At 34.7% G+C, this 27473-nt stretch overlaps 1 protein-coding gene across 2 annotated transcripts in view; it reads left to right on the top strand.

The window, feature by feature from the left end:
- Positions 1-27473, top strand: part of SECISBP2L (SECIS binding protein 2 like) — a 58447-nt gene that overhangs the window by 7557 nt on the left and 23417 nt on the right. For both annotated transcript variants that reach the window (XM_004751349.3, XM_013055516.2), the window contains exons 2-14: positions 1595-1773; positions 4292-4616; positions 6505-6640; positions 10650-10879; positions 11162-11186; positions 11548-11663; positions 17137-17271; positions 18946-19026; positions 19543-19710; positions 19843-19984; positions 23784-23953; positions 24730-24862; positions 26427-26589. In XM_004751349.3, the coding sequence (XP_004751406.1) occupies positions 1595-1773; positions 4292-4616; positions 6505-6640; positions 10650-10879; positions 11162-11186; positions 11548-11663; positions 17137-17271; positions 18946-19026; positions 19543-19710; positions 19843-19984; positions 23784-23953; positions 24730-24862; positions 26427-26589 (2003 nt within the window). The remainder of the gene's footprint in view (positions 1-1594; positions 1774-4291; positions 4617-6504; positions 6641-10649; positions 10880-11161; positions 11187-11547; positions 11664-17136; positions 17272-18945; positions 19027-19542; positions 19711-19842; positions 19985-23783; positions 23954-24729; positions 24863-26426; positions 26590-27473) is intronic.

Genomic DNA, 27473 nt, shown 5'->3' with positions numbered 1-27473 from the left:
GCATTTGAAGGAGTTTTTGCCTTCAAGGTTGAAATTCAAGAAGCCAGCTTCAGGTCACAGATACTGTATTAGTAAATGCAAGTACTATCTCTCTTTTATATTTGGTTAATAGTATAAAAGTACATTTCAAAGTTTAATCAGGTAGGAAGGATATTGAATTAATACTGCTATAAATAGTTCAGATTTCTTCTCTTCCCACTTCTTTGTAAGTATTCTGAATATTTCCGGGGGCTCTTTATAGAGAATAATTTATCTGAATAAAGGCTATTTATTGAGCATATCAAGTCTTTAGATTTTATCTTCAGATTTTGGTGCATTTGTTACTGATTACCTTTGTGAGAAACATGCCTGATACTTATTCTGGGAACTCTGCCTTGCTCAGAACTTCCAATAAATGCCATCCTACTGGGTTTGTTGGGCAAAAGTTCTAGTTAGGACTATTGCTTTGAGGTAATTGATTTGAAAGATTGAAACATTGGATTGCATTTCATTTACTCTTTTCTGAAAGAAGTGTGTAATATCTTTTTAGATTGTGGTGTTTATGTGGTTTTATACATTCTACCTTTGCAGAATGTGCCCATAATTTTTTTTGTTATTAAATTTCAAGAATTTGTTATTAAAAACATAAGGAAAACTGCATTAAAACAGTGTATAGCTGAATGAATTATAAGGTGAATTCCTTGTAATTATCACCCAAGTTAAGATACAGAACATTGTCAGGCCCTCATAATCTTTTTAGATGCCCTCCTTGTGATCACAACTCTTTCACATGAGTAATTTCATATGAGTAATTCCTATCCTGACTTTTATCCCAGATCTTTCTTATTTTTCTTTATAGTTTCATCACCCACATATGAATCCTAAAATACTTTAGTTTTTTAAATATATCTTTTAAACTTCTGTAGATTTTTTTGTGAGAAAAGATACTAAATACTAAAATGGGAGTACATATTCTGGATTACTTTAGTTTACTCAAGTTGTCTACTGGGAAACTGAAGTACTCATTTTTTCTTTTTTACTAGTTTGTGAACCAGAAGTTTCTTGCTCATATTGTTAGGTATTTTTTTTCATTAGTCTTGGACACTTTCCTTCTTTATAATTAAACTATACTTACCTAATTTCCTGAAATGGATAGAAATAGACTGTTTTTTAGACTAGTCAAATAAATATAAAGTGATTATCCTTCAGAACTCTGTTTAATGACTTTCCCTCCTAACAAAATTAGTTAAAAGCATTGTTTGTCTGAAGAGCTAGATTTCTTACTACCAGCTTTATTTTTGGACTCAAGTCTACTTCCTTGTACTCTTGATTGTTTTAACAGCTTTGGTTATGTAAGAAATGATTTCATTAAAATGCAATAACTTAAAAAAATGCAATAACTTTTGATAAACCTTTCCCTCTTTTATTTGATGGCTTTGCCTTAATAATCGTATTTAGTTATTTTAATTTGACATTGCTGTTCTTTTGGATGTTTTCTAATACTAAGGATATCTAATTACTATGTGTAAGCCCTGTCTTTTCCATTGTTAAACTGTGGATCTGTATTAAGTTTTTTGCTACTTTATTAAATGTGTGGTTTACTTTCTCTTTGAAGAATGTCAAGCTGTCAGCTGAGGTAGAGCCATTTATTCCCCAGAAGAAGAATCCTGATACATTTATGATCCCGATGGCACTCCCAAATGATAATGGAAATGTATCTGGTGTAGAACCAACTCCAATTCCCAGCTACCTGATTACTTGTTATCCATTTGTGCAGGAAAACCAGTCCAATAGGTAATTTGTTTATTATTATTTTCTTTTTTGTAGGGGGTGGGTAAGGAACAGAAATTGGCAAGACATACTTCTTCATTTTTTCCTTTTGTAACTTTTTCTTTTTTCAGGTTTATTTTATTATTATTATTATTATTATTATTATTATTATCTCTACAGCCAACATGGGGCTTCAGTTTGCAAGCTTGAGATTAAGAGTCCCATGGTCCACCAACTGAGCCAGCCAGGCAGCCCTCCATTTTAAATATTAAACATTAGCCATTTCTCTTTTTTTAAGAGAAGTAAATAAAACCAAATGAAGCAGAAATTTTAATTGTTAACATGGTTTATTTTCTCATTCTTTCTAAGAGGAAAAGTTTTTGGACTCCTACAGTAAGTCATTAAAATTACTTTGAAATAAGTTGATACAAAGGGAGGAATGAATATTCAGAAAGTGGTGAATGGAAACCCCTTTTTAAGTTTAGGTATTTAATCATAATTTTCAGGACAGTTGGGCATAAGAATAAAATGCCAAAGGATATGGGACGCCTGGGTGGCTCAGTTGGTTAAGTGGCTGCCTTCGGCTCAGGTCATGATCCCAGCGTCCTGGGATTGAGTCCCACATCAGGCTCCTTGCTTGGCGGGGAGCCTGCTTCTCCCTCTGCCTCTGCCTGCCACTCTGTCTGCCTGTGCTTGCTCTCGCTTCTCTCTCTATGACAAATAAATAAATAAAATCTTAAAAAAAAAAAATACCAAGGGATAGTCCTTAACATTAAAATGTTTATGGTTAACATATATTTCCGGACTCTGATTCTAGTTTAAATTTAGCCTCTGCTATAGTCACAGGGTGATTTAGCAAAATGCTTGCAGTTCAGATAATATGTGAAGTGGTGGTTAGGGTGTAACTTGTGATAGTCATGATAGCCTTTTTAATGCTGCTTAGACTATCTGAGTGATTAGTGCTTTGTTAGTGTAATTCATGTTACTGCTATATTAAAGTATTTTTTTTAATGTGCTGTATAAAGTACTTTCAGCCTTTCACAAGTAATATACATAGAAAATACTTCTCTAGCATCTTGGATAAATGGATGAGACAGCTGAGCTCTAGCTTCTGCCCAGCCCCCCAAAAGCAAAGGCAGTCAGTATTTCTGCACCCCTGTATAAAGCCATGGTGTGGTACACTAGTGTGCCAAGGCACATTCTTTCAGATATTCTCGATGTAAGAGATATGAGACCGTGAAGCCACTGTATGAAATATGAACTATTCAGGTTAATAATTTCTAAAACCCTGTAGTTTTCAGGATTGGACAAAGAGTAAGGGATCCTTCTCAGTTGAAGTTCGCATAATGTCAAAAAATTTTGACCTGTATGGGGCTATGTTTAAAGCAACTTAAAACTAAATTTAATAATACTATTATTTTTGTATTTGACAAAATGGCCCAGTATAAAGTACAATTAATTTTTCTTGTTTTTTTTTTAATATTTTATTTATTTATTTAACAGAGAAAGAGAGAGAGAGAAATAACAAGCAGGCAGAGAGGAAGGCCGAGAGAGGGGAAAGCAAGGCTCCCTGCTAAACAGAGAGACTGATGTGGGGCTCCATCCCAGGACCCTGAGATCATGATCTGAGCCGAAGGCAGAGGCTTAACCCACTGAGCCACTCAGGCGCCCCTCAATTAATTTTTCTTACCATACTAAATAATCTTTGAGAATTCATGAGTAAACCAGCCAGTGGATTAAAATTATTTTTTAAAATTATGACAGTGAACATTTTTCCATTGTGCTTTGCTGTGGGATTAGTGAGGAAAAGCTCAATGCTCCAGCTCCCCATGGCCCCTCATTCTTCAGCAGCAACCTTTTGTAAGGACTGCTGAGACAGGAAGAGTCTTGCTGATGCTGCATAGGAATTGCACTAGGAAAGGCTCTAATGCTAGAGATAGGATGGTAATGTTAGGCTTGCCTCTTCTCTTCTTGACTTGGAACCTGCTTCCATTGTCAAGGAGGGGAGCCAGGAAAAGAGCTTGACTTGGCCAGATGATTCCTGGAGTACAGGAGAGGAGTAGGAGGCCCTGGGACTGAACTGAAAAATGAGAAGTGGAAGAATCAAATCACCCATTGTAATGGTCACCTTACACAGTGTTCACATTACTCTTCTTTTTGCAGAGGCCATCACAGTGGTTAGCATTGGATGGGGACTTAGGATTCCTTTGTTTACAGATCCAGCAGCTAGGGGTTTTACTTCTAGGAAGAAATATTTTGAGGAGGTTGAGGAGAGAGTTATAAATAAGAATGATATGTACTTTTAAAATTTTGCAATGCAGTAGATCAGGTTGAATTCCTTTATACTGTCATTTAAGTTGTTACTACATGTATATAATAATCTCTAATTACAGCAAAGAAATAAGGTGATAATTTTATCTCCTTTTTATTATGAAGGCACCTTTCTGTACTTTTTAAAATTAAAATGCATTAAGAAATTTTGCTTCAGCATTATTTTCAGACTTCTCAATAGATTTGTTCTTTGTTTATTTGATTTTAACAGACAGTTTCCGTTATATAACAATGATATACGATGGCAACAGCCCAATCCAAACCCTGCTGGACCGTACCTTGCCTACCCCATTATATCTGCTCAGCCTCCTGTTTCTACAGAGTATACATATTATCAGCTGATGCCAGCACCATGTGCCCAAGTTATGGGATTCTATCATCCTTTTCCTACACCTTACTCCAACACCTTTCAGGCTGCAAGTACTGTAAATACTATAACCACAGAATGCACTGAGCGTCCAAATCAGCTTGGACAGGTCTTCCCATTGTCCAGTCATCGAAGCAGAAACAGTAACAGAGGACCAGTTGTACCAAAAGTAAGTAACTTATTTTGCTTGGCTTTTATGTTTGATATTTCTGTTGTTAATAATAATGGAAGTAATTTGCTACTTGTATTGGTTAGCTTTCATGCTGAATTTACTATCACATTCCATTCACTGTTATAAAATAGTCAAGGATAGAACATTTATAAAATAATTTTTTCTGTTTTTTATTGTGCCTTATTCTTTTTTTTTTTTTTAAGATTTTATTTATTTATTTGACAGACAGAGATCACAAGTAGGCAGAGAGGCAGGCAGAGAGAGAGAAGAGGAAGCAGGCTTCCTGCGGAGCAGGCAGCCCGATGTGGGGCTCGATCCCAGGACCCTGGGATTGTGACCTGAGCTGAAAGCAGAGGCTTTAACCCACTGAGCCACCCAGGCACTACTGTTGTGCCTTATTCTTAATTGATGATTGATTTACAGCCATCTTCAGGTTTCTTGAGAGTTTTATGTAATCATTATACACAGGTATTTCCAAATTGTTTTAATTTAATGATAAAAATTGCATAGTGACACCAGTGTTTGTAAGTGGTAGTTTGGATCCTATGCCAGTGGTGTTGAATGACTAATGCACTTCATCTATTTCAGTCCTCAGAAATCAGCAGGAGATACTATGGAGGACATTTGTGATTCACTCAATCCCCTCAACTTCATTGTTGCTATTCTGTGAATTTTTAGTAGCAATAGTACTTTGTTATTAAAGTGTTGCTTTACTATATTATGTGAATACAAGGTCTCCTTGAGCTGAAGAAAATGAAAGATAGATGTGTGAAACCACTCTTAAGATCAGCCTTTTGACTAAGTTAAAAAAAAGGCGGGGGGGGGGGAGACACACTGGCCTGAAAACACAATAGATTTAATGCTTATTCTAGGTAACTATTTCTTAACTAAAAGGTTACTTTTATATTGAGGCCTTAATGCAAAGCAAGTAAAAAGAAAAACATGTTTCTTCTCAGCAGTTTTGAGCTAATAGAAGGCAGAGTGATTTCCTAAATGCATCTTATGGCTCTATCATCAAGGAGTTGATGCTTTCGTAGATTCCATTAGCCTAGTTTCTTCAGTGAAAAATCTTTGATGTTTTTTGGCATACTTTTTACAAATTAAAATACAAACATGCAGCCAGCTTGCTTTAAAAAGCTTTTAGTCTTTGTTCATCAAAACACTAGGTCAAGGGAAATTGTTTTGGGACCTCTGGAGAATGTAAAGAAACAATTATGGGAAATAATAGAGTAGTATATAACTTTCAGATGCTAAAGAAACATGATTTCTCAGCGCGCCTTTCCAGCACTTCACTTTAGGAAGTTAAATTCAGAATTCTGTTGTATAAATTGCTATTAAGTGATGAATACTTCTGTTTTAAAAAATGAAGGAAAGGCTCAACTTTTTTATATTTTGTTTTTAAGCTCTAAAGCAGAAATTTTTTGGATTTTCTTACTATCATGAAAGGAAAATTTATCTCCTGGATGAGCTACTTTTTCAGTACCCTTTTTAAGTACCTTTTTAGTACTACCTTTTTAGAACCCTTCTAAATAAAAATTTACAAACCCTTATATGGCATGATTATACTTCTGTCATTTATTATTTATTGAGAAAATATGAAGTACAAGTAATATAAAATGTATTAATATTTTATTAGTCATAGTAGTGTTAATAGTTATTTGAAAAATAGTATTAAAATGTGTATCTATAATATATCATTTAATGTATAATTAAATGCAGATAATGTCATGAATTCCTAACACAGTAACCCTCTTTTCCCATGGGTTGGGAGGCACTAATTTAGAGCATACATTTAGGTGTGTTCCATAGTGGATATGTATTTTATAATGTAGTACACTGAGTAGGATTTTAAATTATTATTTTTGTGTGTGTGTGCTTAAATCAGCAACAGCTTTTACAACAGCACATAAAAAGCAAAAGGCCACTGGTGAAAAATGTAGCTACTCAGAAAGAGACAAATGCAGCAGGTCCTGATAATCGATCAAAAATTGTGCTTCTGGTAGATGCTTCACAACAAACTGGTAAGCAAGAGTGTTTATGTATACATCATTGATTTTCGTCTGTTTTCATGTATTGATTTTATAATTGTGGACTGTACCACGTTTCAGGATTCTAGACTTTCATCCTTTCATTTATCCTGCCACTTTGTGAAATTCTCTAGGAAGGATAAAAGCAGTCCATATCCGTAATGTTCTTTCAGCTTGTTTGCTGGCTAATGTGCAATTTTGAGGAGGATTTGAGGTGTCCTTATTCCTGTGTAGTAGTGGAGCAGTTCAGAAATCAGAGATGGAATATTGCAGACATTGTAAGAATTTGAGGACTATTCTGGCAGAAATCAAAATTGTATGTTTTTATAAATAGTTTAAATCTCTTTATAAAATACCCTAATATTATATAATATGTTTATAGAAATAACTTGGCAAATTTTCTGTGCCACATTTTAGCATAGATCTGAAACAAACGTGAGTGGCACATATATCCTATCAAGCAAGTAAGAATTTTGGACTAGTTGGATATTTTTTGTCCAGAGTTTATTAGAAGACTATATATAAATTTTAAGGAAGCTTTATTCTGGTAACAGATAAAAATTAATATTTTCCAGTTTATATCATTAAATTCTAGTTTGTATCTCTGTTCTCAGCTTAATGGCTACAGAGTAGATCGGTAACTCTCTCCTCACCCATAGTCACTGATGCTAGTAAAAATTTTTAATGATCCAAGGCCAAGAATTAGATCTGCTCAAAGGCACATTTACTTTTTTACCCCTCTGTAGTTTCCACTCTGACTTAAAATAAATTTGGCAGTGCATACTTTCTTTCATTTGGGTTGCACCTTTTCGTTTGTGACACAAATTCAGGTTTTTGTTTTTTGTTTTTGTGGGGTTTTTTTTTGTTTTGTTTTTTGTTTTTTGGCAATTGCTTAGATCCATTAGGAGTAAGATGATCTGGGAATCCATTAAAAAACAGTCTTGTTGCTGGTACAGTCATTGTGTGTAGTTTGTAGTCATAAAGCAGTGAGATTAATGAACTAACAAATGCTTGGAGAGGCTATAGAAAAGAATCACAATGTAATACATTGCAAAGTTTTCTATGTTTTGGTTATTCCTAATTATAGTGACTTACTTCTACATGCTTTAAACCCTGGGACTGGTTTTAAAAATCCTTACTTTAGTTTGTTCCTTTAGTGACCACAAACACAATCTTCTGAAGCATAATAATTCGAAAATGAATAGATGATCCATTAGCAAAACAAAAAGGCAGCCTACTGAATGGGAGAAGATATTTGCAAATGGTATATCCAATAAGGGTTAATATCTAAAATATTTACTCAGTACCAAAAAACCCAGATAATCCAATTTAAATTGGCCAGGGGATCTGAATAGACATTTTTCCAAAGAAGATCTACAAAAGGCCAGCAGACACATGAAAAGATGCTCAACATCACTAATCAGGGAAATATAAATCAAAACCGCAACAAGATATCACCTTATCCCTGTTAGTGTGGCTAGAATAAAAAAGACAAGAAATAACAAGTGTTTGTGAAGATGTGAAGAAAAAAGAACCCTCGTGTATTGGAAATGTAAATTGGTGCAGCTGCTATGGAAAACAGTGTGGACATTCCTCAAAAAACTAGAACTAGAGATACCAAGTGATCCAGTAATTCCATTACTGGGTATTTTACCCCCCCAAAAATAAAAACACTCATTTGAAAAGATATATTCACTCCTATGTTCATTGTGCCATTATTTACAGTAGCCCTGATAAGAAAGCAATCCAAATGTCAAAAGTAAATGAACGGAGAATGGATAAAGAAGATGTGGTGTATATATACAATGGAATATTACACAAGCATAAACAAGGATAAAATCTTGCCATTTGCAACAACATGGGTGGACCCAGAAGCTATAATGCTAAGTGAAATAAGTCAGATGGAATCTTAAAATCTTATATGTAGAATCTTTAAAAAGGTGCAGACACTTGCAGCATCACTGTGTTGTACACTTAGAGCTAATGTAATATTGTATGTCAACTATGCTTTGATAGAAGTGAAAAGAAAATGAAAATGAAGGTAAAATTTGATTAGAAGATAGTACATTTTATCAGTATTCCTACTCTTTAGTTTTTTTCAAATTCTGAGGATTTTACAACCTATTAGTATTTTTGTTTAATTTGTTTTTAATTTCTGAGGATTAATTGGTATCAGTCACAGATAGACTGAAATATTAGAACTTAAAGGAACTTGTAACAAGTTTTTATTCTTGAACATAAGCTTGTATTTAATGAGCTTAACAAGAATACTAGGTATGATATACAAAAGTGCATTTCAGTGTGTTACAAACAAAATTTGAGAAAAGATAGTGTTTATAATAGCAACAAATACATCAGTTTCTGGGAATGAACTTGGCAAAAGATGTACCAGACATTTATGCGGAAGATCTTAACTTTATGGTAGGATATTAAAAACAACAACAATTAGATATCCTATTTGTATAGGACGATTTGATACTGCAAATGGCATTTTTCCCAAGTCAGTACTCAGTCCGTAGATTCAGTGCAGTTCTAATCAAAATTTTAATAGGAATTTTTTTGGGAACTTGATAAACTAATTCTAAAAGGATCATTTGTCTGAAAAGAAAAGAACTTTTTTTTTCTAAATATCAAGACCTGTTAAACTATCTTACTTCTTGTAGACTTACATAAAAAATGCACTATACAAAAGTTAGAAGAGGGGACCCAGAAACAGATTCACATGTATGTGAAAACATGTGGAAAATAACAGAGATAGCATTACAGATACCTAATTTACACCCCACGCAAATCTTTTTAGGTGGATTAAGGACAAATGGAAAAACCACAGTAGAAGAAAATAGAGGCAGGTGTCTTTATGACTGCTGGGAGAGAACTATTTCTCAAATAAATTCTGTCAAAAGTGAGTGAATAAGTGAAAGAATAAGCCACAAACTTGGAAACGATTTATACGATGCCTGTCACTAATAAAGTATTAGTATGAAGACATGAAAAATTCATATGAATGAATAAGAAAATGATCCCACCTTGTTCTCAGGGCCTTGGGACACAGCACCAGGGGGCTGAAACAGTGTGGTGGGACTATAGGAAAGCTTCCAAATGTTTAGTAACAGGTGACAAGAGAAGTTTAGAACATCCACTCAGTGGGATAATATGGAAATGAAATTAAATTAAAATTTTGAAGAACATTTACATAATATTAAACAGCCCAACTCAAAATTATATTGATGCTGTGTATAAAAGTTATGGGCAGAAATATAGAAAAAGGAAAATTGTTATTTGTTAGGATAGGAGGACATTGCAAGAGTTTTTTAAATGTCTTTTGATTACAGTTTCTGAAATAATTAATAATGCAAAACCCCAAAACAGTCCAGGTATCCCATCAGTGGTACAAAGGATAAATACTGTGTGGTACGTTTATCATACATAGGCATACATAGGATTCCAGTGACATTAATGAATTACAGCCACATGCAGTAGAATCTCAAAACTAATGTTGAGGGGATGGGGCACACTGGGAAGCAGGTCACAAAAGAAAATGGACAGTATAATTTCATTTTTATAAGTGAAAACTGTAGAATTAGATGATTTATGTTTTAGTAATTCAAAAATCCATGAAAAAAGTATTTTAAAAAGTGAGAAAATGATAAACACAGAATTCCATGTGGAGGTAACTTCTGGGGGAGGAAGAGGATGCAGTGGTAGAGGGGGTATGCAGTGGACTTCAAAAAAGACTGGTATTGTTATTTTTCTGAAATGGGTAATGGTGGTTTGTTTTAATATTTATACAAATATTTTATTCTCTTGTCATAATAAATACATGTCATAAACCAGCTTGTCAGGAACATCTTACCTTTTGATGATCTTCCCCCCAAAATTTTTACTTGTTTTCTCCATTTACAAAGTAAGATATCTTTATTTTCTTATGACCTTAATGATAATTTAACAAGAGTTTATCAGTTTGGTCCTCACAAAGAGATGTCACACCTTCCTTGCTTTATAGATTTCCCATCAGATATTGCTAACAAATCTCTCTCAGAGAGCTCTGCCACGATGCTCTGGAAGTCCAAAGGCAGGAGGAGAAGAGCGTCCCACCCGACTGCGGAATCCTCCAGTGAGCAGGGGGCTAGTGAAGCTGACATTGACAGTGATAGTGGCTACTGCAGTCCCAAACACAGCAACAACCAGCCGGCAGCAGGGGCTTTGAGAAATCCCGATTCTAGCACCATGAATGTATGTAACATTGCTTTGATTCCTTTATTGGTCACCTATGTCAGTATTATCTTTTTATCTTCTCTAAAGCTTAAGTATCTATTTTCATTAACAATTCCTGTAGTTATAGAATGGATTAAAATGTATTTTGTATATTAATATGAAAAATACATATGGAGAAGTGTTTTTCTCAGATTGTAAATAAGCATGCTTCACACTAGACTAAGTTATGAAACATGTTGCAAGGCATATGGTATTGACTCTTAAGCAGAAAATAATTGTCTTTTTTGTTTTTATTTTTAGCATGTGGAATCATCTATATGTACAGGTACTTATTTTCTGCATAGTGTTTTTGCTATACTTTCTTCTTTGTCCATGTCAGAGCTTTGCTTTCAAGCATGAATCCTTCTGATACTGCAGAAAAAATTAGAAATCTTCCAAAGAGATTCACCTTATTTTGAAAGTACAGTTGGGCTGATAAAACTTGAGAAAATTTCTCCATTGAGAAATTGGGGTATTCTGCAAGATGGCACTTCTATTACTAAGAATTGGAATACCACTTAAATTTTGTAGAGAAATTTCCAGTTTTGTGTTTATAGTGACTGACTTTCAATATACAAAGTTAAGGGATAATTTAGGTTTTGGCGTCTTTCATAAATAAATCATATTTTTAATCTCATTGGTTACAGGTAGTGTAAATTGGTCCAATGTAACTTGCCAGGCAACTCAGAAAAAACCTTGGATGGAAAAAAATCAGACATTTTCTAGAGGTGGAAGGCAGACTGAACAAAGAAATAATTCACAGGTAATTTGAATGAGGTTGGAGAAACTTGAATTATTATAAATGGTATAGTGGTCTTGAAGGGCAATATCCTTAATTTTTTTTTTAAGATTTTATTTATTTATTTATTTATTTGTCAGAAAGAGAGAGAGAGAGAGAGCGCGTGCGCACAGGCACACAGAGTGGCAGGCAGAGGCAGAGAAAGAAGCGGTCTTCCCGTTGAGCAAGGAACCCCGTGTGGGTCTTGATCCCAGGACCCTGGAATCATGCCCTGAGCCAAAGGCAACAGCTTAACCAACTCAGCCACCCAGGTGTCTCAGTGTCCTTAATTTTTGAAGATGCGTATTGAATTACATAATCATAAAACACCATGACATCTGTAACTTTAAAAATGGCTTAGCCAGTAAAGTTATTATTTAATGAGACAAAATGAAAATCTTGGTTATAGATGATGCATATATAGGTGTATATTGTGTTATTTTCTACTATATTGTTTTTAAGAAATATATTTGGATATTTCATAGTTTTAAAAAAGAATATCCTCCAATCCTGCTTCATTTGCCGTGACTTTTTTTTTAATCCATATAAAAAATTTAAAAACATTTTAATGCCACAAATATTGATTCTTTGAACTTTAGGACCATGGCCTTTTCGTGTGTCTTTACTAAACACCATAGCTATGCACTCTGTGCTTGTTCCAGGGCCATCGTAATTGTTGTCTCATGCTGTAATGTAGCCAGACTGGGTGGCTTCCTGGTTTTGGGGAACAATATCTAACTGCCATACAGCTGAGCAAGTTATATACTGCCATGGATTCCCAGTAACTATCTTCTTGAGTTGGTTGATTGTGAAATCAGGGATTTGTTTGTTGGTCAGAGTTTTTTCCTTTTCAATTTTTAGATAGACTTCCTGGATTCCTTAAATCTAGTTAAGGTATTAAAACTATCATATGAATAGATCTGTGGATGAACTGAAATAAGAGTAAGTTACTAATGGATTAAATAGACCAAATACTTGCCTGCTCATTTGCTTCCCTGAAATGAAGGACATCAGTTGCTCCCTAACATTAATTAGACTGTCATTATTAGACAAGCAGAATAATGCCCTTTTCCCTATGGTTATTGCAAAAATGAGTCGTTGTTTGTGGCACCCATGAGAGGCAGTCTAGCTTTATTTGATTAGAAACAGAAGAGCTAAAACAAGAATTATTTATATAGATGTGATAAACAGAATCTATAAAATGTTTAGCTAAGTGCTGAAATTTTATGTTGAAATTGTAACTTGTTAGACTTTTGGTATCCGTGGCCCACTGGAGAGGAAGTAGTACAGCTATTGAGCCTCCAAACTGGTGAAGAATAATAAAAGAACAACAAAAAATTATTCAAATACATGTAATATATTAGGTTTTGCTTATTTTGTATCTCTCTTCATTCCAAAAGAACTGGAGCCAGATGTTGAATAATGTGCTTTCTACTTCTGATGTGTTGTTAATACTTATTCTTGGGCACCTGGGTAGCTCGGTGGGTTAAGCCTCTGCTTTTGGCTCAGGTCGTGATCTCAAGGGTCCTGGGATTGGGCCCCGCATCGGGCTCTCTGTTCAGCAGGGAGCCTGCCTCCACACCTCTCTCTGCCTGCCTCTCTGTCTACTTGTGGTCTCTCTCTCCTTGTCAAATAAATAAATAAAATCTTTTTAAAAATCCACTTATTCTTAAGTATGTGTTTGATTTGTGATGTGCAGAATTTTTTTTTCTGTTAAGGCAAAATATTTTCCCCCTTTGCAGTTTCTGATTGTTTTTAGGCTTAGAAAGTATTTTAGAAATGACATATTCACTTGTATTTTCCACTACCTTTTTATAATATAATATTGCAAGAACTTTTTATCTGGAATTTATTTTGGTGTATGATGCAATGATGTAGATTTTCAAAGTAGTTAACCAGCTGTTTGAAAATCATAATCTATTCTTTTCTCTCATTTGCTAATTTCTTACATCCTAGGTGCTGTCTCTGGGCTGTTTTATTCCATTTATTAAAATTTGGTACCTGTACCATGCTGTTTTCCTTGTGATTTTTAATATTTTTAGTATGTTTTAACACTTGAACAGACAGGTTCTTCCTATAATCTGTCATAACCTTAATTTTAAATAATGTACAGAATCTAAAAACTTAAATTTTCAAAAATGGTTTTATTTTGTGAATTGGTTGAAAAATAGAAGAGATGAAAAAGATTATATGATGGAAAAAAATCTCATTTTCACTCTCTCCTCTTGTCTTATCTTCCCTATATCTGTCCCACTTTGAGTAGTTTCTTATGTATTTTCCCAGAGTTTCTTCATGTCATTCTAAGTAAATACAGTTATGTATCTTGTGTTTTATCCACTCTCTTTTGTGCTCTGCTTTCATCACTTAACAGTGTATCTTGAAAACATTTTCATAATATCACAGGAGGGCTTCCACAGGTTTTAAAAAATAACTTGTAATGTTTGGAGTATGAAGATACTTGTTGATTTCTGTAGTCTTCCTATTCATGGACATTGGAGTTGTTTGTAACTTGTCACTATTGTAGACATACTGCAGGATCATTTAGAAATGTATGTGTATAGCAGTAAAGTAAATTCCTAGATAAGGGACTGCTGAGTGAAAAGGTAAAGCCACTTCTGTTATTTGATTGTATTGGCCAACCGTACCACTTAAGTCTCAACAATAATGTGGTGAGTGCCTTTTTCCATATAGCTTCAGAAATCATGTGTTTCCAGGATTTTGGATTTGTGCCAATTAGGTGGAATGGTATATGAATGTTGTTGAGCATCTTCCCATGTATTTATGGGCTGTTACTATTTTTTTGTTAACTTGTCTGATTGTATCTTATGCCCTTTTTTGGGGGGGCTATCTTGATCTGCTTTTTTTCTTTTTTTGATATATTTTAAAAATCGGTTTCTTCATCAAGCTCTTAACAGATTTTTTAAAAATTTGGGAGCCTTTAGTTTGTAATATGAGTTATAAATATTTTGCTAGGCTTTCATTTTTATTTTTGACTTTGCTCACTATTATTGCCATACACCAGTTTATGTTTTAAATAGCATTAAGAAGTTTATATATTGAATTTATTGTTTTTTGTTTTTGTTTTTTAAAATGGCTTCTGAGTTTTAGTGCCACGTCCTTGCTCTGAGGTTATAAAGGAATTGCCTGTTTTCCACTAGTGTGTTTTTATTCTTTTTTTTTTATATTAAATCTTTATTTCATTTGGGTTTGTGTTGTGCATGGTGTAAAATATAGTTCCACTTCATATTTTCCAAGTGGCTACCCAAATCTCCAGCACCATTCATTGAAAAGTCCATCTTTTCGCTGATTTGATATTAACCACTTTCATCATCTATTAAATTCCCAGGTATATTGAAATCTAATTCTAGAATTTCTGTTTTGTTCTGTATTAATCATTAAATTAATCTATCAACTTAGGGAGGGTGGATTACCTTTGTGATGTGGCATCTTCCTATGCAAAAAACTATTGTTTTTTATTTTTGAGTCATCTTTTTAGGAGGTAATTGGTATACATGCAAATTTAGTTCTCATGAACTTTGTTGGGACATTAGTTTGGGGGTTTTAATTTAATCCTGGAGCTTTATGTCACCCAAGTATAAGAAATCAAGTTCCATTTTTTTTTTAATTGCTTTAGTGTTTGTAGCAACATTAATACATATTTAGTAAATGATTTACAACAGGGTTTATTTCTGGATATAATTTTAATGCTTTTGGAGAGCAGGTTTACATTTACTTTTTTGTCATGGTGAGTGTCCACAGAAATGCAGAGTTGTGCTCAGGAATTATTCTCTTGTTTTTTGGTCATACCTGTCTTGGGGCTTGATGAGTATTCACTTCAGTGTTAATAATTTATGTGAATTAACTTGTTTCTTTATTACCTAGACATTGAAATTGCATTTACCAGTCTTGTATGAGCCTCTTTTCATGGACCTATTTTTAAAACATTTTACAAAAATTGCTAAAATAGTGAAGTTGAAGTATTTTTATAGAGAACATTCATACAGCTATCAGTTAGAGGCTAGCTAACATTTTACCGAGATTTGTTTCATCGTGTGTGTATTTAAAATAGGCTATTTTAAATACTATTTTAAAATGAGGTAGATATTTAAAATTAAGAAACTGTTCGGTATCTGGAAGAATATTTAAAATTAAGAAGCTGTTGGGTATCTAGTTATAGGAAGTAGCCCAGTTATCACAGTACATACTCTAAGGAAGAATTAAATTTGGTATATGACCGTCTTCTTTGGCTTATTGTTCTGCCATGTAACCTGCCTCCCAAAAGAGTATAAAAATTGTTTCTTAAAAAAAATTCTATTCCTTATCAGCAAATCTTTTTAGACCAGTTACTTAGTATGGGAATTGCTAGGTGGTTTTCATGTCTTTGTGTGCATAATTTTGATTTCATCATCAAAAATATGTATATTAGCACCTTCTGTTCTAGATCTGTTTCAGGTTCTGTTTATTGTTAGAATTTGGGAGTAACTGGTAATGAAGATTATACTTTTCACATCTTCTAGGTGTCCTGGTTAAGAGAGTATTTCATGTTAGCTGCATTGGGTACTTAAGAGGAGGATCTTGAAATGTCTTAAGATTCTTACAAATCTTGCCCTTATGACCATTGAACATTTCACAGATTTATTAATAGGATAATTTGTAGATTGAATGAAAATTTTGTTTTCAATCTATTTTCTTGGAAATAAGTTTTAATTTTTAACCTTTCCTAGAAATTGTTTTTTTAAAAAATAAAACCACAGATGTTAGAAGACTTACAATAGTTTAATAGAGTACTGTGCAGTTTCTTCCAATGAGAACATCTTGCAAAACTGCAGTCCAGTGTCACAACCGGGATATTGACATTGACACAAGGAAGAACAGAGTCATCACTGCAGGGATCCTTCCTGTTTCTGTTTTATAGCCACATTCCTTTTCTCTTCTGGCCAGCCTCTCGTTAACACCTAGAATCCACTGATCTGTTCCCCCCTTTCTGTAATTTGTCATTGCAAGAATGTTTTATAAATGAACTCATACAGTCCTTTTAGGATTGGCTTCCTCACATGCATGGCTTTCTGGGGATTCATCCAGATTATTGAGTACCTCAAGTTTGTTCCATTGGGTGGCTGACTGTTGTTCAGTAGTAGGGATGTACCCCAGTAAGTTTAACTGTTTTCCCAATTAAGGACATCTGAGTTGTTTCCAGTTTTTGGCTATTACAAGTAAGGCTGGTTAAAAGTTCATGTATGAGGTGGAGGGGAGGAGGGAAGTAACTTGCATTATCACATTTTTTATTTCTTTTAAAATGATCTTGTCAAAAGCTCTTGAACAAAACTTCTATAGTAAATTGTGCACTTTCTGAAAATTCATTGAGTTGTATACTTTCGTGTACTTTTCTATAAGTATGTTATACTTCAGTAAAATGTTCACTTAAATAATATATTTTTTTCTTTTGGTGCTTACTTAGGTTGGATTCAGATGCCGAGGACATAGTACTTCTTCAGAAAGAAGACAGAATTTACAAAAGCGACAAGATAATAAGCAATTAAACACCAGTCAATCTCATAGAGGCGACTCAAATTCTGAGTCTTTATATTTTGAGGTATTTTTTCAGGCTTTATTTGTAAACTATTATAGCAAATGTTCCCATTAAGAAATTAATTTTGGGGGTGCCTGGGTCGCTCAGTGGGTTAAATCCTCTGCCTTTGGCTCAGGTCATGATCTTAGGGTCCTGGGATGGAGCCCCACATCAGGCTCTCTGCTCAGCAGGGGGGCCTGCTTCTCTCTCTTTCTGCCTGCCTCTTTGCCTACTTGGGATCTCTGTCTGTCAAATAAATAAATAAAGTCTTTTAAAAAAATTAATTTTCTTACATTCTGATAAGTACTTTTTATGACTCTGTTATTAGATTATAAATTACTCAGAAGTATTGATCCATTTTTGTCCAGGATATGTATAGTTAGTATAATAGTTAATGATAGTTAGTAATGAAGTTATAGTTAACTTCATTAATGTCTATTTTTATAATTTTCGTCATGAGGTAATGTGTAGAGGTAGAACTTGATTTTATGTTGGTTTCTCCTAGTACGAAACTTTCTCCCTAATTTTTATTATTGTTTAGTCTCTTTGTCAGGTTTTTTTAGATTTGAATGGTTTGGTCTAGGTAATTTGTGCTGCTAGCTAGGAGAATCTTGAAGAAGAAAAAAAAAGTTAATTTATTTTTTCTAATAGGCAGAAAGTTTGTATTCTGCTTGGAGTATTTTTATTGTTTATTCACTAACTGACTCTTATTGGAGGCCTGTTATGTGTAAAATAAGTTGCTGTGACTGATACATTAAGTGTGTAAACACAGTAGCCTTAGGAAGGTTGCTATATAGTAATATAGATGCATATATACCTAGTACTTGCTTAGGTGTGGTTGGGGTTGAAAGGAGGAACAAGTCCCTTTGGGTTTGGAGTAGGATAGAGACAATCTCTGGAATAGACTTTAAAGAATCAGTAGAATCTGGTTGTGTCAGGATAGTGAACAACATCCCAGGTAACTCATTTGAATAACTCACTTTTGTTGGGTCATAGTTTTTGTAAAATGGGTGGTGAATAGGTGGAAATTAAACTGGAAAATGTGCTTTAGGCCAGAGACTAGAAATGAATAATATGTTAGATAACTTAGTAATTGACCTAAAGGACTTGAGAGTGCATCTCTATTCAGTTATCGAGAACATGTAGCAGATTTATTATTTGCACTTAACCATATAATTGGTTCCATCCTTATACTTAAAAATGTTAGATATAATTTCCATTCTAAAGGAGGATATTGGTTAAGAAATTACTTTGAATAGGATTTTCTTTTAAATTTTTATACTTTTAACCTTATTGACAGGTATGTGTAGTATTACAGGACAGGGAATATATTTATGAAATTCATACTAAGCTTTCTGTTGAAAATACTTTCCAAATTATCTGAAATATGATAAAAACCCTTTTGTATTTCTTTTCAATTATGTATTCATTTAAAAAATAGAATTAATTAAAATGGGATAGTAGACACGGAAATCCAAAGAATGAACATGAACAGATATGTCCCACTGATGAATAATAAAGATAGTTATGTTGTAGCATGTGAGAAATGAGATTTCCTTTTTAAGACTGACTTTAGTCTAATATTAGAATTTTAAAAATTACTTCTCCATTTTTCATTACTCTAAAGGTTATAAAGCATTTTTCTTAAAGAGTTTATTGATTTGAACTGTTTTTACTTAAAATGTGAAATTATTTCAGGATGAAGATAGATTTCAAGAACTAAATGAGAGTGGAAATGTTAAAGATGAGACTATTCAACAGAAACTTTCTTCAAAAGTAGTAAGTGACTCTTTAAAAAGATAAGCAAAGTATTTGAACATCCTTTGAACTGTGGATATGTTGAAAAGTATTATAGGTTAGCATAAAGATATGTGGGGCACCATGGTAGAGAAGAAAACCATGTATTTGGTACTTAATATTTATTTTCAACATAGCCAGAACAAAGATACTTTCCTGTAAAATCCATAGTTCTGTTGTGGACAAGAAAACACCATTAATTGAATCATATCATTCAGCATACAGTCCATTTCCTCTGTTGTCGTGAAACTTTACTTGGGAGTTATTTTGTTCTCAGGCCAAGATCCGGACAAGCGTCACCAATTGCATTAAGCAGTTTGTCTCTTTATTATTTCCCAGTCTGGAAGGATCCACCATCTCACTCTGTTCTTTTTGGCATTGAATCCTCAAAGATTCCAGTCCAGATACAGTATAGAACATCGCACATTCTGGATTGTCTTTCCTTACGGTTAGACCTTTGTTAAATCACTAACAAATGTTTTTGTCTGGTTATCCTAGTTGGATGATTTACCTGAAAACTCACCGATCAATATAGTTCAGACTCCAATTCCCATTACAACCTCAGTTCCTAAACGTGCAAAAAGTCAGAAGAAGAAAGCTTTAGCAGCAGCCCTTGCCACAGCTCAAGAATATTCAGAAATAAGTATGGAGCAAAAAAAACTACAGGTATTTTTTTCATATTTATGAACAGATGTAATTGGTAGGTTTGGCGGGGGATACACAGAAGGAGTGACAGTCATCATAAATTGCCACACTTAAATGCCATCACAAAAAATAAATGTTCCATTTATCTTGCAGGAAGCTTTATCAAAGGCAGCTGGAAAAAAAAATAAAACCCCTGTGCAGCTAGATTTGGGGGATATGTTAGCAGCTCTGGAAAAACAACAACAAGCGATGAAAGCACGGCAGATTACTAATACCAGACCTCTGGCATATACAGGTGATTTCACTATCTGAGCAATTTCCTCTTTGGTTTTGGTAATAGTTTTTGAATATTATTAATGTTAATTGCATCTATCTAGAAAATCCAGAGTCTACTCACCAGCTCCTCTCCTGTTACTCTCGTAACTCACATCCTTGTATTACACTGTAGTAGCCCACTATTACCACCTGCAGGCTATCTTAAAAGGAGTGATCTTTTAAAAATATAAACAGGATTATATCACTGCACTGCTCAGAACACTCCAATAGCTCTTGATCTCACTTGGAGTAAAGCCAGAGTCCTAAGGCCAGATCTTAGCTATCCAATGACCTTTTCCCTCAATCGTCATTCTCTCTGACACAAACTGCTCTAGCCAGTCGGCCCCCTTGCTATTCCACAGACACACCCAGCACGCTCCTAGCTCAGTATTTTTGTGCTTGGTATGTCTTTACCCTGAAACTGTTTCCTTATATACCAGTGTGGTTTGTTCTCTCATGTCTTGTAGGTCTCTGTTCACATGTCAGTTGGTATACGTTATGAAGTAGCTAATGTTTTTCTTCTTCAGGGGTTGAAATAAGAATCACAAGTAATTTGGCTTTATAACTTTTAAATTGGATACTGGGAAACATAGGAGTTAAGATCAAGGGGTGTGTATGTGCATGCGTATACATGCGTGTATATGTGTGTATGAGAGAGAATGACTGATTTGGCTTTCTACTGAAATGGCAATGTATATTTTAATAAACCTTGTCAAATTTAGAGCTGAGCAGCTTTTATGTGCTCCCTCATTTCTTTGCATAGCCTTTGTTGTAGAGGGAAAGGAATAAGATAAAGGAAAGGGAAAGACACCAACAAAAAGCATGATGTTAAGAGGCAGAATTGGAATATTCTCTTTCTTCTGTTGTATGTAAAGGGTCTGTTGTTTTTAGACAAAAATATAATTAACAGTGTAGAACATTAATTCTGTATGCAAAATGTTTAAATCTATAGCTAGTTTCCTGTCCAGTATAATAAACCTTAGCTTTACTTAGTAAAAATAATACTGGATGAGTACTAAGCTTTTGAGTTGAATGTTGTTGAGTTGGGGAGAATGGCATTTATATCTCCTTAAAGAGTAAAGAGGACTGTAGCAGTGGAACTGAGAGTTAGCCGTGTTCTAGAGGTAGTATGGCCTCATGGCAACAAGCAGGAGCTTTGGAGTTAAGCTGCCTGGGATTGAATTCTGTTCTTGCATGCATTTCCTTACCAAGTTATTTAACTTTGCTGTGCTTCAATTTCCTGACATTAAGGTGGAGGTAATGATAGTACCTGCTACAGGGTTGTTTTGAAGAGTGAATGAGGTGACACATATGAAGTGGTTAGAAGAACATCTGGGTTATAGTCATTCGGGTTATAGTCACTATAGTCACTGGGTTATAGTCACTGATTACTATGGGAAGAGATTGTTAACCTGTGATACTTCAAATGGCTTCATTGTTACAACTTTGATTCATTGACCACATGCTGATATCTACAACTATAGATACCTATATGGAAAGCATGGTGTCAAGGACTGTGGAATTATAGATTAAGGTATTCTTGTGGTCAAAGGTTTATAATCTAATTGAGGAGAAAGACATAAATAACTAATAAAGAACAGTGCCTTAGGAAAGATGCCAGCCAAAGTTTTATGAACTTGCAGAAGAGAAGAGTGATTTGTGTCAACTGGGAGAAATGGGGAAGACGTTACAAATGCCTTCAAGTAGATAACATGTGGACTGGGCTTTGAAGGGAGAGGATTCTTACCAGATGGAAATGAGATTAATCTCTAACCTGCCACCAGTGTTTAAGTTGGAAAGTATTGATTACAAAGAAATTTACTTTCTTGGGAAGTCCAAGAAAAGAATGAGACTATTGTAGGTACATGAAAGGATTGTGAGAAATTGGTGGCAGTTTTTGTTTTAAACTCATGGAATGTGGAAACAGGTCAAAGATGGCTCCAGGACTCCAAACTCTCTTAGTTAGAGGATTATGGTAATTATGATGATATCAAACTAGGATCATAGAAGAAGAATTTTGTTGGGAAGAACAGACTCCAGCCCTGTTTTATGTGAAATGCTATGTAGGGAGTACTTCCTACTTAGTATGCAGTTATGTATGTTAGAAGTCAGAGAGGATTTGGGGTTTTTTTAAAGATTTTTTTAAAAAATCTATTCTTTTGAGATAGAGAAGGAGTGCATGAGCAGGGGAGAGAGGCACAGGGAGAGGGAGAAGCAGACTCTCCACTGAGGAAGGAGCCCAACATGGGACTTAATCCCAGGACCCTGGGATCATGACCTGAGCTGAAGGCAGATGCTTAACCAACTGAGCCACCAAGGGACCCCAAAGCCCATGAAGTTTAAATAGAGATGGATATGTTGCTGTGGAAATGAGTAAGATTGTTGGAAGAAAGAAAAGTTAGGAAAAATACGTTCAGGGATAAAGCCTTGTGGAATGCTCAGACTTAAAAGATAGCAAGAGGAAGAACCAAAAAAATAGGTTTGAGAAAGAGTAAGAAAAGTAGGAGAGTATAATATCACACAAGGCGAGGACAGAATTTTGAGGAAGAGGTCTTTCATATCAAATGCTGAAAAAACTAGGATAGAGATTTAGATTCAGTGATTACAAGCTTGTATGTGATCTTGACAGTCGTGGTGTGAGCTTGTGGGTAGGTCAGAGGCCAGACTGTAATGATCTGGGAATTGATAATGAGAAAGCAGACTATTTCAGGACCTCTGGGGAAGATGGTGGGGAAAGAAGATCCCAGGCTTATCTTGTTGCTGGGATACAACTAGGTAGTATCCACATCAGTATAAATAACTGATAAGGCAGAGTATTGAAAAGTCTAATAAGGAAGGAAAGGGGAGTGATAGTACCTTAGCTTAAGGGGAAGCCGTTCAGGGGAAGGTTTTGTTGGGTTGTCTGGTTTTTGGGTTGTTTGTTTTTCTTTCTTCCATGTATAGGAGATTTTAGCTTCTTAATGGGAGTTAGGGAAAAGAATCAGGGGTCAAGGAGGACCTTGAAAGATGTAAGGGGGAAGGGATACCAAAATCCTTGGGGAATTAATCCTGAGATGGATTAAGAGGAGAGGCAGTGATAAACCTTGAACAGGAATTAGGATGCCTGCTGCTTCCTGGTAGGGGGGAGGTGTTGCACGTTTATATCAGATAGCAGCTCTCAGGGAAGTAGGATGAAAGCTTTGCTGCTGCTAGAGTGAGGATTGAGCTTAGTCTTTGGACCCTTTAAAGGACTGTGGTAGCCACTAGAGGGTAGAGGATATTCATCAGGTATAAAAGAACTACAAAAGTATTAAAGAAGTACTAAGAGTGCAGCCAAAGAGGAAAATCATTCTTCACTGGTAGGCTCAAATGAAGAGAGGAGTGACAAGACTATGTGTTTTATATAAGGGTGATTCTTATGTAAGATTCAGTAGGAATAAGGAGAGGTGCAGAATTTTGAAATTGCAGAGGTAGAGTGGTACTGCTTATTAGAGACCAGTTTTAAAGAATTGCATGCTTGATGGTTACTGTGGTGGAGTAGAACTAATAATTTATTTGTCCCTGCTTTGGATTGCTAGATTAGTTAAATGCTTTGGCTTTGTCATCTTTATCTTACGGAGGCTAAATGGATTCATAAAAGCTGTACCTGAGAGACACTGTATGGCCCTGTACTACTCCTACTATTACAATGCCTGTTTTTCCCCCAAGAAGAGGATTTTCTTGTAGATTTATCATTAGAATTTTTCATAATATGTGGTGTTGGTCATAATAGTAAAACTAATGTTCTTGTTTGTTTTTAGTGGTTACTGCAGCTTCTTTTCACACTAAAGACTCTACTAACAGAAAGCCTTTAACCAAAAGTCAGCCCTGTTTGACATCCTTTAATTCTTTGGACATTACTTCCTCTAAAGCAAAGAAAGGAAAAGAGAAGGAAATTGCAAAACTAAAACGGCCGACAGCACTTAAAAAGGTAAACCAAAATCTGCTGGTGTTTATCTTAAAAGATAAATAAGGATTTAAATCTGTTTTGCAAAAGCAGTTTGTGGCAGTTTTTTTAAGCCAACAGATTATTATGAGATAGTCCTAAGCATACATCTTTATGAGGACTAGTTAATTGGGGGTTGGGGATATCATCAGCTTCAAGATTACCTTTCTGTATTAGACAAGGCCCTGGAGGATGAATTCTTCCTGTAAGGTTAAAAAAAAAGTTAAACATTTAGCATCCAGAACGTAGGACCTAGGAATCAGAAGCCCTGGATTCTGGTTCTAAATTATATAGTTTCAGGCAAACCTTCCCTACCCTTATCTTCTTCATCTGTAAGTCAAGATAATATCAGCCTTATTTAATTCAGTATTGTTAGGAGCAGAATGAGATGATCCATGCCCAGATAATTGAAAACTACAAAGTGTAAATCTATTGTATGACCTGGTTTCCACACTTTATATTTTATCCTTTTTTGTGGAAACATGGGATTTAAAGAGGAAAGCAAATGTGGTTCGATAGTTGTAGCATTATATAGCTTAATTGCCTGCTTTTATTTTGGATATAATACTTTTTTCAACTACAGTGTCTAAAATTAACATTTACTTTTTTACCAGTCAGTTTCTTTGTAGTCAACTAAACATGTAGCCAACCAAACTCCTCATGTCCATTTGTAAGTGACCTTTAACTGTGTAGTAGTGAACATTTTCGTCATTCAGTATTTAAAGCGTAATCAGTAATTAAAGACCGATAATGACTTTTAGGTTATTTTGAAAGAAAGAGAGGAAAAGAAGGGCCGTTTAACTGTGGACCATAACCTTTTGGGATCTGAGGAACCAATAGAAATGCACTTAGATTTTATTGATGATTTGCCACAGGAGGCTGTTTCCCAGGAAGGTAAGATCACCCCTTTCTCCCTTATCATGGAATGGTGCAGAGTATTTTAATAAGCCATCACTAGTTACTATCCTAATTGTAAGATATGCTCCATATTTATCTACATTTACTTTTTGGGAGTGGTTTCTTTTGAAGTTGCTTTTGTAGGGAGATATTTAAAAGGGGGGATGGGGCAGGTCTTATGTAGGGTCTGTGACATTTTTAAGGCTTAAGGCCTGGTTTTGTTGTAAGTACTAATAACTATGGTCTCATCAGTGCATCCTCTGTAACTCATAGTTCTTTTCATTTTGTCTTCTTTTGTATTTAGAACATTACTGGCTGTTTTCTTCACAGGACTGTTTTTTGTTGGATTGGTTTTGTTGATTTTCTTTCTCACTTTCATGAATTAATACATATACCATAGTGAGTGAGTAGAATTACAAAGCTTCTTGTAGAGCAGAATTCAGTTGGTCAGTAAGCTTCAGTCCCATACGGTAGCCATCACATATGATTTTAGGTAGGACCTCAGCAAAACTGCACATACCTTCTGATATTTTAACTACTGTTGAAGAGAGATTTTAAGAGATACCTGGCTAGGTCCCTTTTTCTGCTGGTGTATGTGTATTCCTTTCTGCAACACATTTAAATCTGTTTTACGCGTATTTACTGGCAGTGTTCCATTGTGTTTAGTAAAGATTTTGCTTCTAAAGATTGTTCAGCTAGGACATATTTGGTTAAGATTCCCCTTTACTCTCAATTAAATATCGCTTCCCTTGTATTTAGGTTTATCCATTCATTAAAAAATGGATGAATTCAGCATTCATTTAGGTGTTTATTGATTGCCTGTCATGGGTACTTCAGTAACCGGGTTGGAGGTTGGAAGGTCAATAAATGTAATAAGGAGTGGATTGGGAAAAAAAAAAAAAGAATGGATTGGAGACAAGAAGATACATGTGTAACTTTGCTAACTAGTGGACTGGAATACAAATAATAACTCATTTCCTGAGTTTAGCTGTTTAGGAAAAAAGCACCAAATGAAGGAAGCAGTCAAGTTAAAAGGTAGTATTCTAAAAAAATGAGGCTGCCTTAGCACAGAAGCAAAGACCAAATGAGAGAGAAACTGGGGGTGGTGTCTAAAGAAATCAGGAGGGGTGTGGAGAGAATGAGTTAGGTAGAATTCATCATTGCCAGCAGCAGTGGGAATTTTTAGACAGGTGAAAAAATAGAGATCAAGGAGATGGATAATATGATCTGGAAAGAGGTACAGAAGTTATTACCTTTGTTCTTCAATTTAAGTCCTCTAGAATACATGTTTTACATCACTTGACTTTCTCACGTCTCTTGTGCAGAGACTTACAGACTATGCTTCTTTTTTTAGAGTATGTTTTAAGAGATAATAGGAAGATTCATTTTTGTAGAATATGAGAGATGTTTATGATATAAACAATACCCAACTTGTTAGTTTCTGGAGAATTTGAAAGTTACACAAAAGACAACTGCTTTTCTAAGTAGTGTTGATCAGTATATATAGTTTTTCAGCATTTTAAGTTTCTAAATTTTTTCCCCTACCCCCACATCTCCACAGATACTGGACTGAGCATGCCCAGTGATACTTCGCTTTCTCCAGCAAGTCAGAACTCTCCATACTGTATGACACCTGTGTCACAAGGCTCTCCGGCTAGTTCTGGGATAGGCAGTCCGATGGCATCTTCAACAATAACCAAAATCCACAGCAAAAGATTTAGAGAGTAAGTTTTAGTCTCATTATTAAGGTTGAATAGTTTAACTGTCTGGACTGTGGCTCTGACTGCAGTATTGTCATTACTGGTGGGTTGAGCATACAAGACTTCCAAGATACTTAAGTTTTTTTCAAATTTTTTTAATAACTGGTTTTATTTAAAGTATTTGACTTCTGTCAGCTATCAGTGTTCATGTGAAAATGCTTTGCCAGTAAACATATTCTTTTTATATCCAATAATATTTATAAATAGACCTGGATATCTCACCTTTTATCTTACACTGCCTTAATATGGGGTTTTTCCTCCTCAAATGCTTTTGCTTTTTTGTTTATATTATTGGCCTTTCAGAAAAGAACCCCTCTCTAACCAATTAAAAACAAGTTTCTAAGACCCTGTTATGTGAAGTGAACCTATTACATAAAATTTTTTTGTTTTTAAGCACATGTTTCTAAGTTTTAAAATACCTATCAGTGGATAATATTGAGCTAATAGTTATTTCTGTGAAGGATTTTAGAATTTTAACATTTGTGCAGATGCTACATTTAAAAATGACATATGAAAGAATCCCAGGGTGAAAGTAAAATCAGTATGAATTCAAACCATATTGGTTTGTTTTGTTCCTTTTTTTTTTTCTAAAGTGTAGTGATACACAGTATTACATTAGTTACAGGCCAAATGGCATACTACATAGTGAGTTGACATTCATATGCATTATGAAATGATCATCACTGTATGTTTTAGTTATTGTCTGTCACCATACAAAGTTATTAAAATATTTTTGACTTCTTTTTTTTAAACTGGATGTACCTCTTAATTCCCTTCACCTATTTAACCTGTAACCCCACTCCCTTCCCATCTGACAACCACCATTTTGTTGTTTTTTTTTTATAGGT

Source organism: Mustela putorius, unplaced genomic scaffold, assembly GCF_011764305.1.
Source record: "Mustela putorius furo isolate JIRA1106 unplaced genomic scaffold, ASM1176430v1.1 tig00003898_pilon_pilon_pilon, whole genome shotgun sequence".
In the NCBI taxonomy this organism is placed as follows: Eukaryota; Metazoa; Chordata; class Mammalia; order Carnivora; family Mustelidae; genus Mustela; species Mustela putorius.
This window is presented reverse-complemented; position numbering and strand designations above follow the sequence as displayed.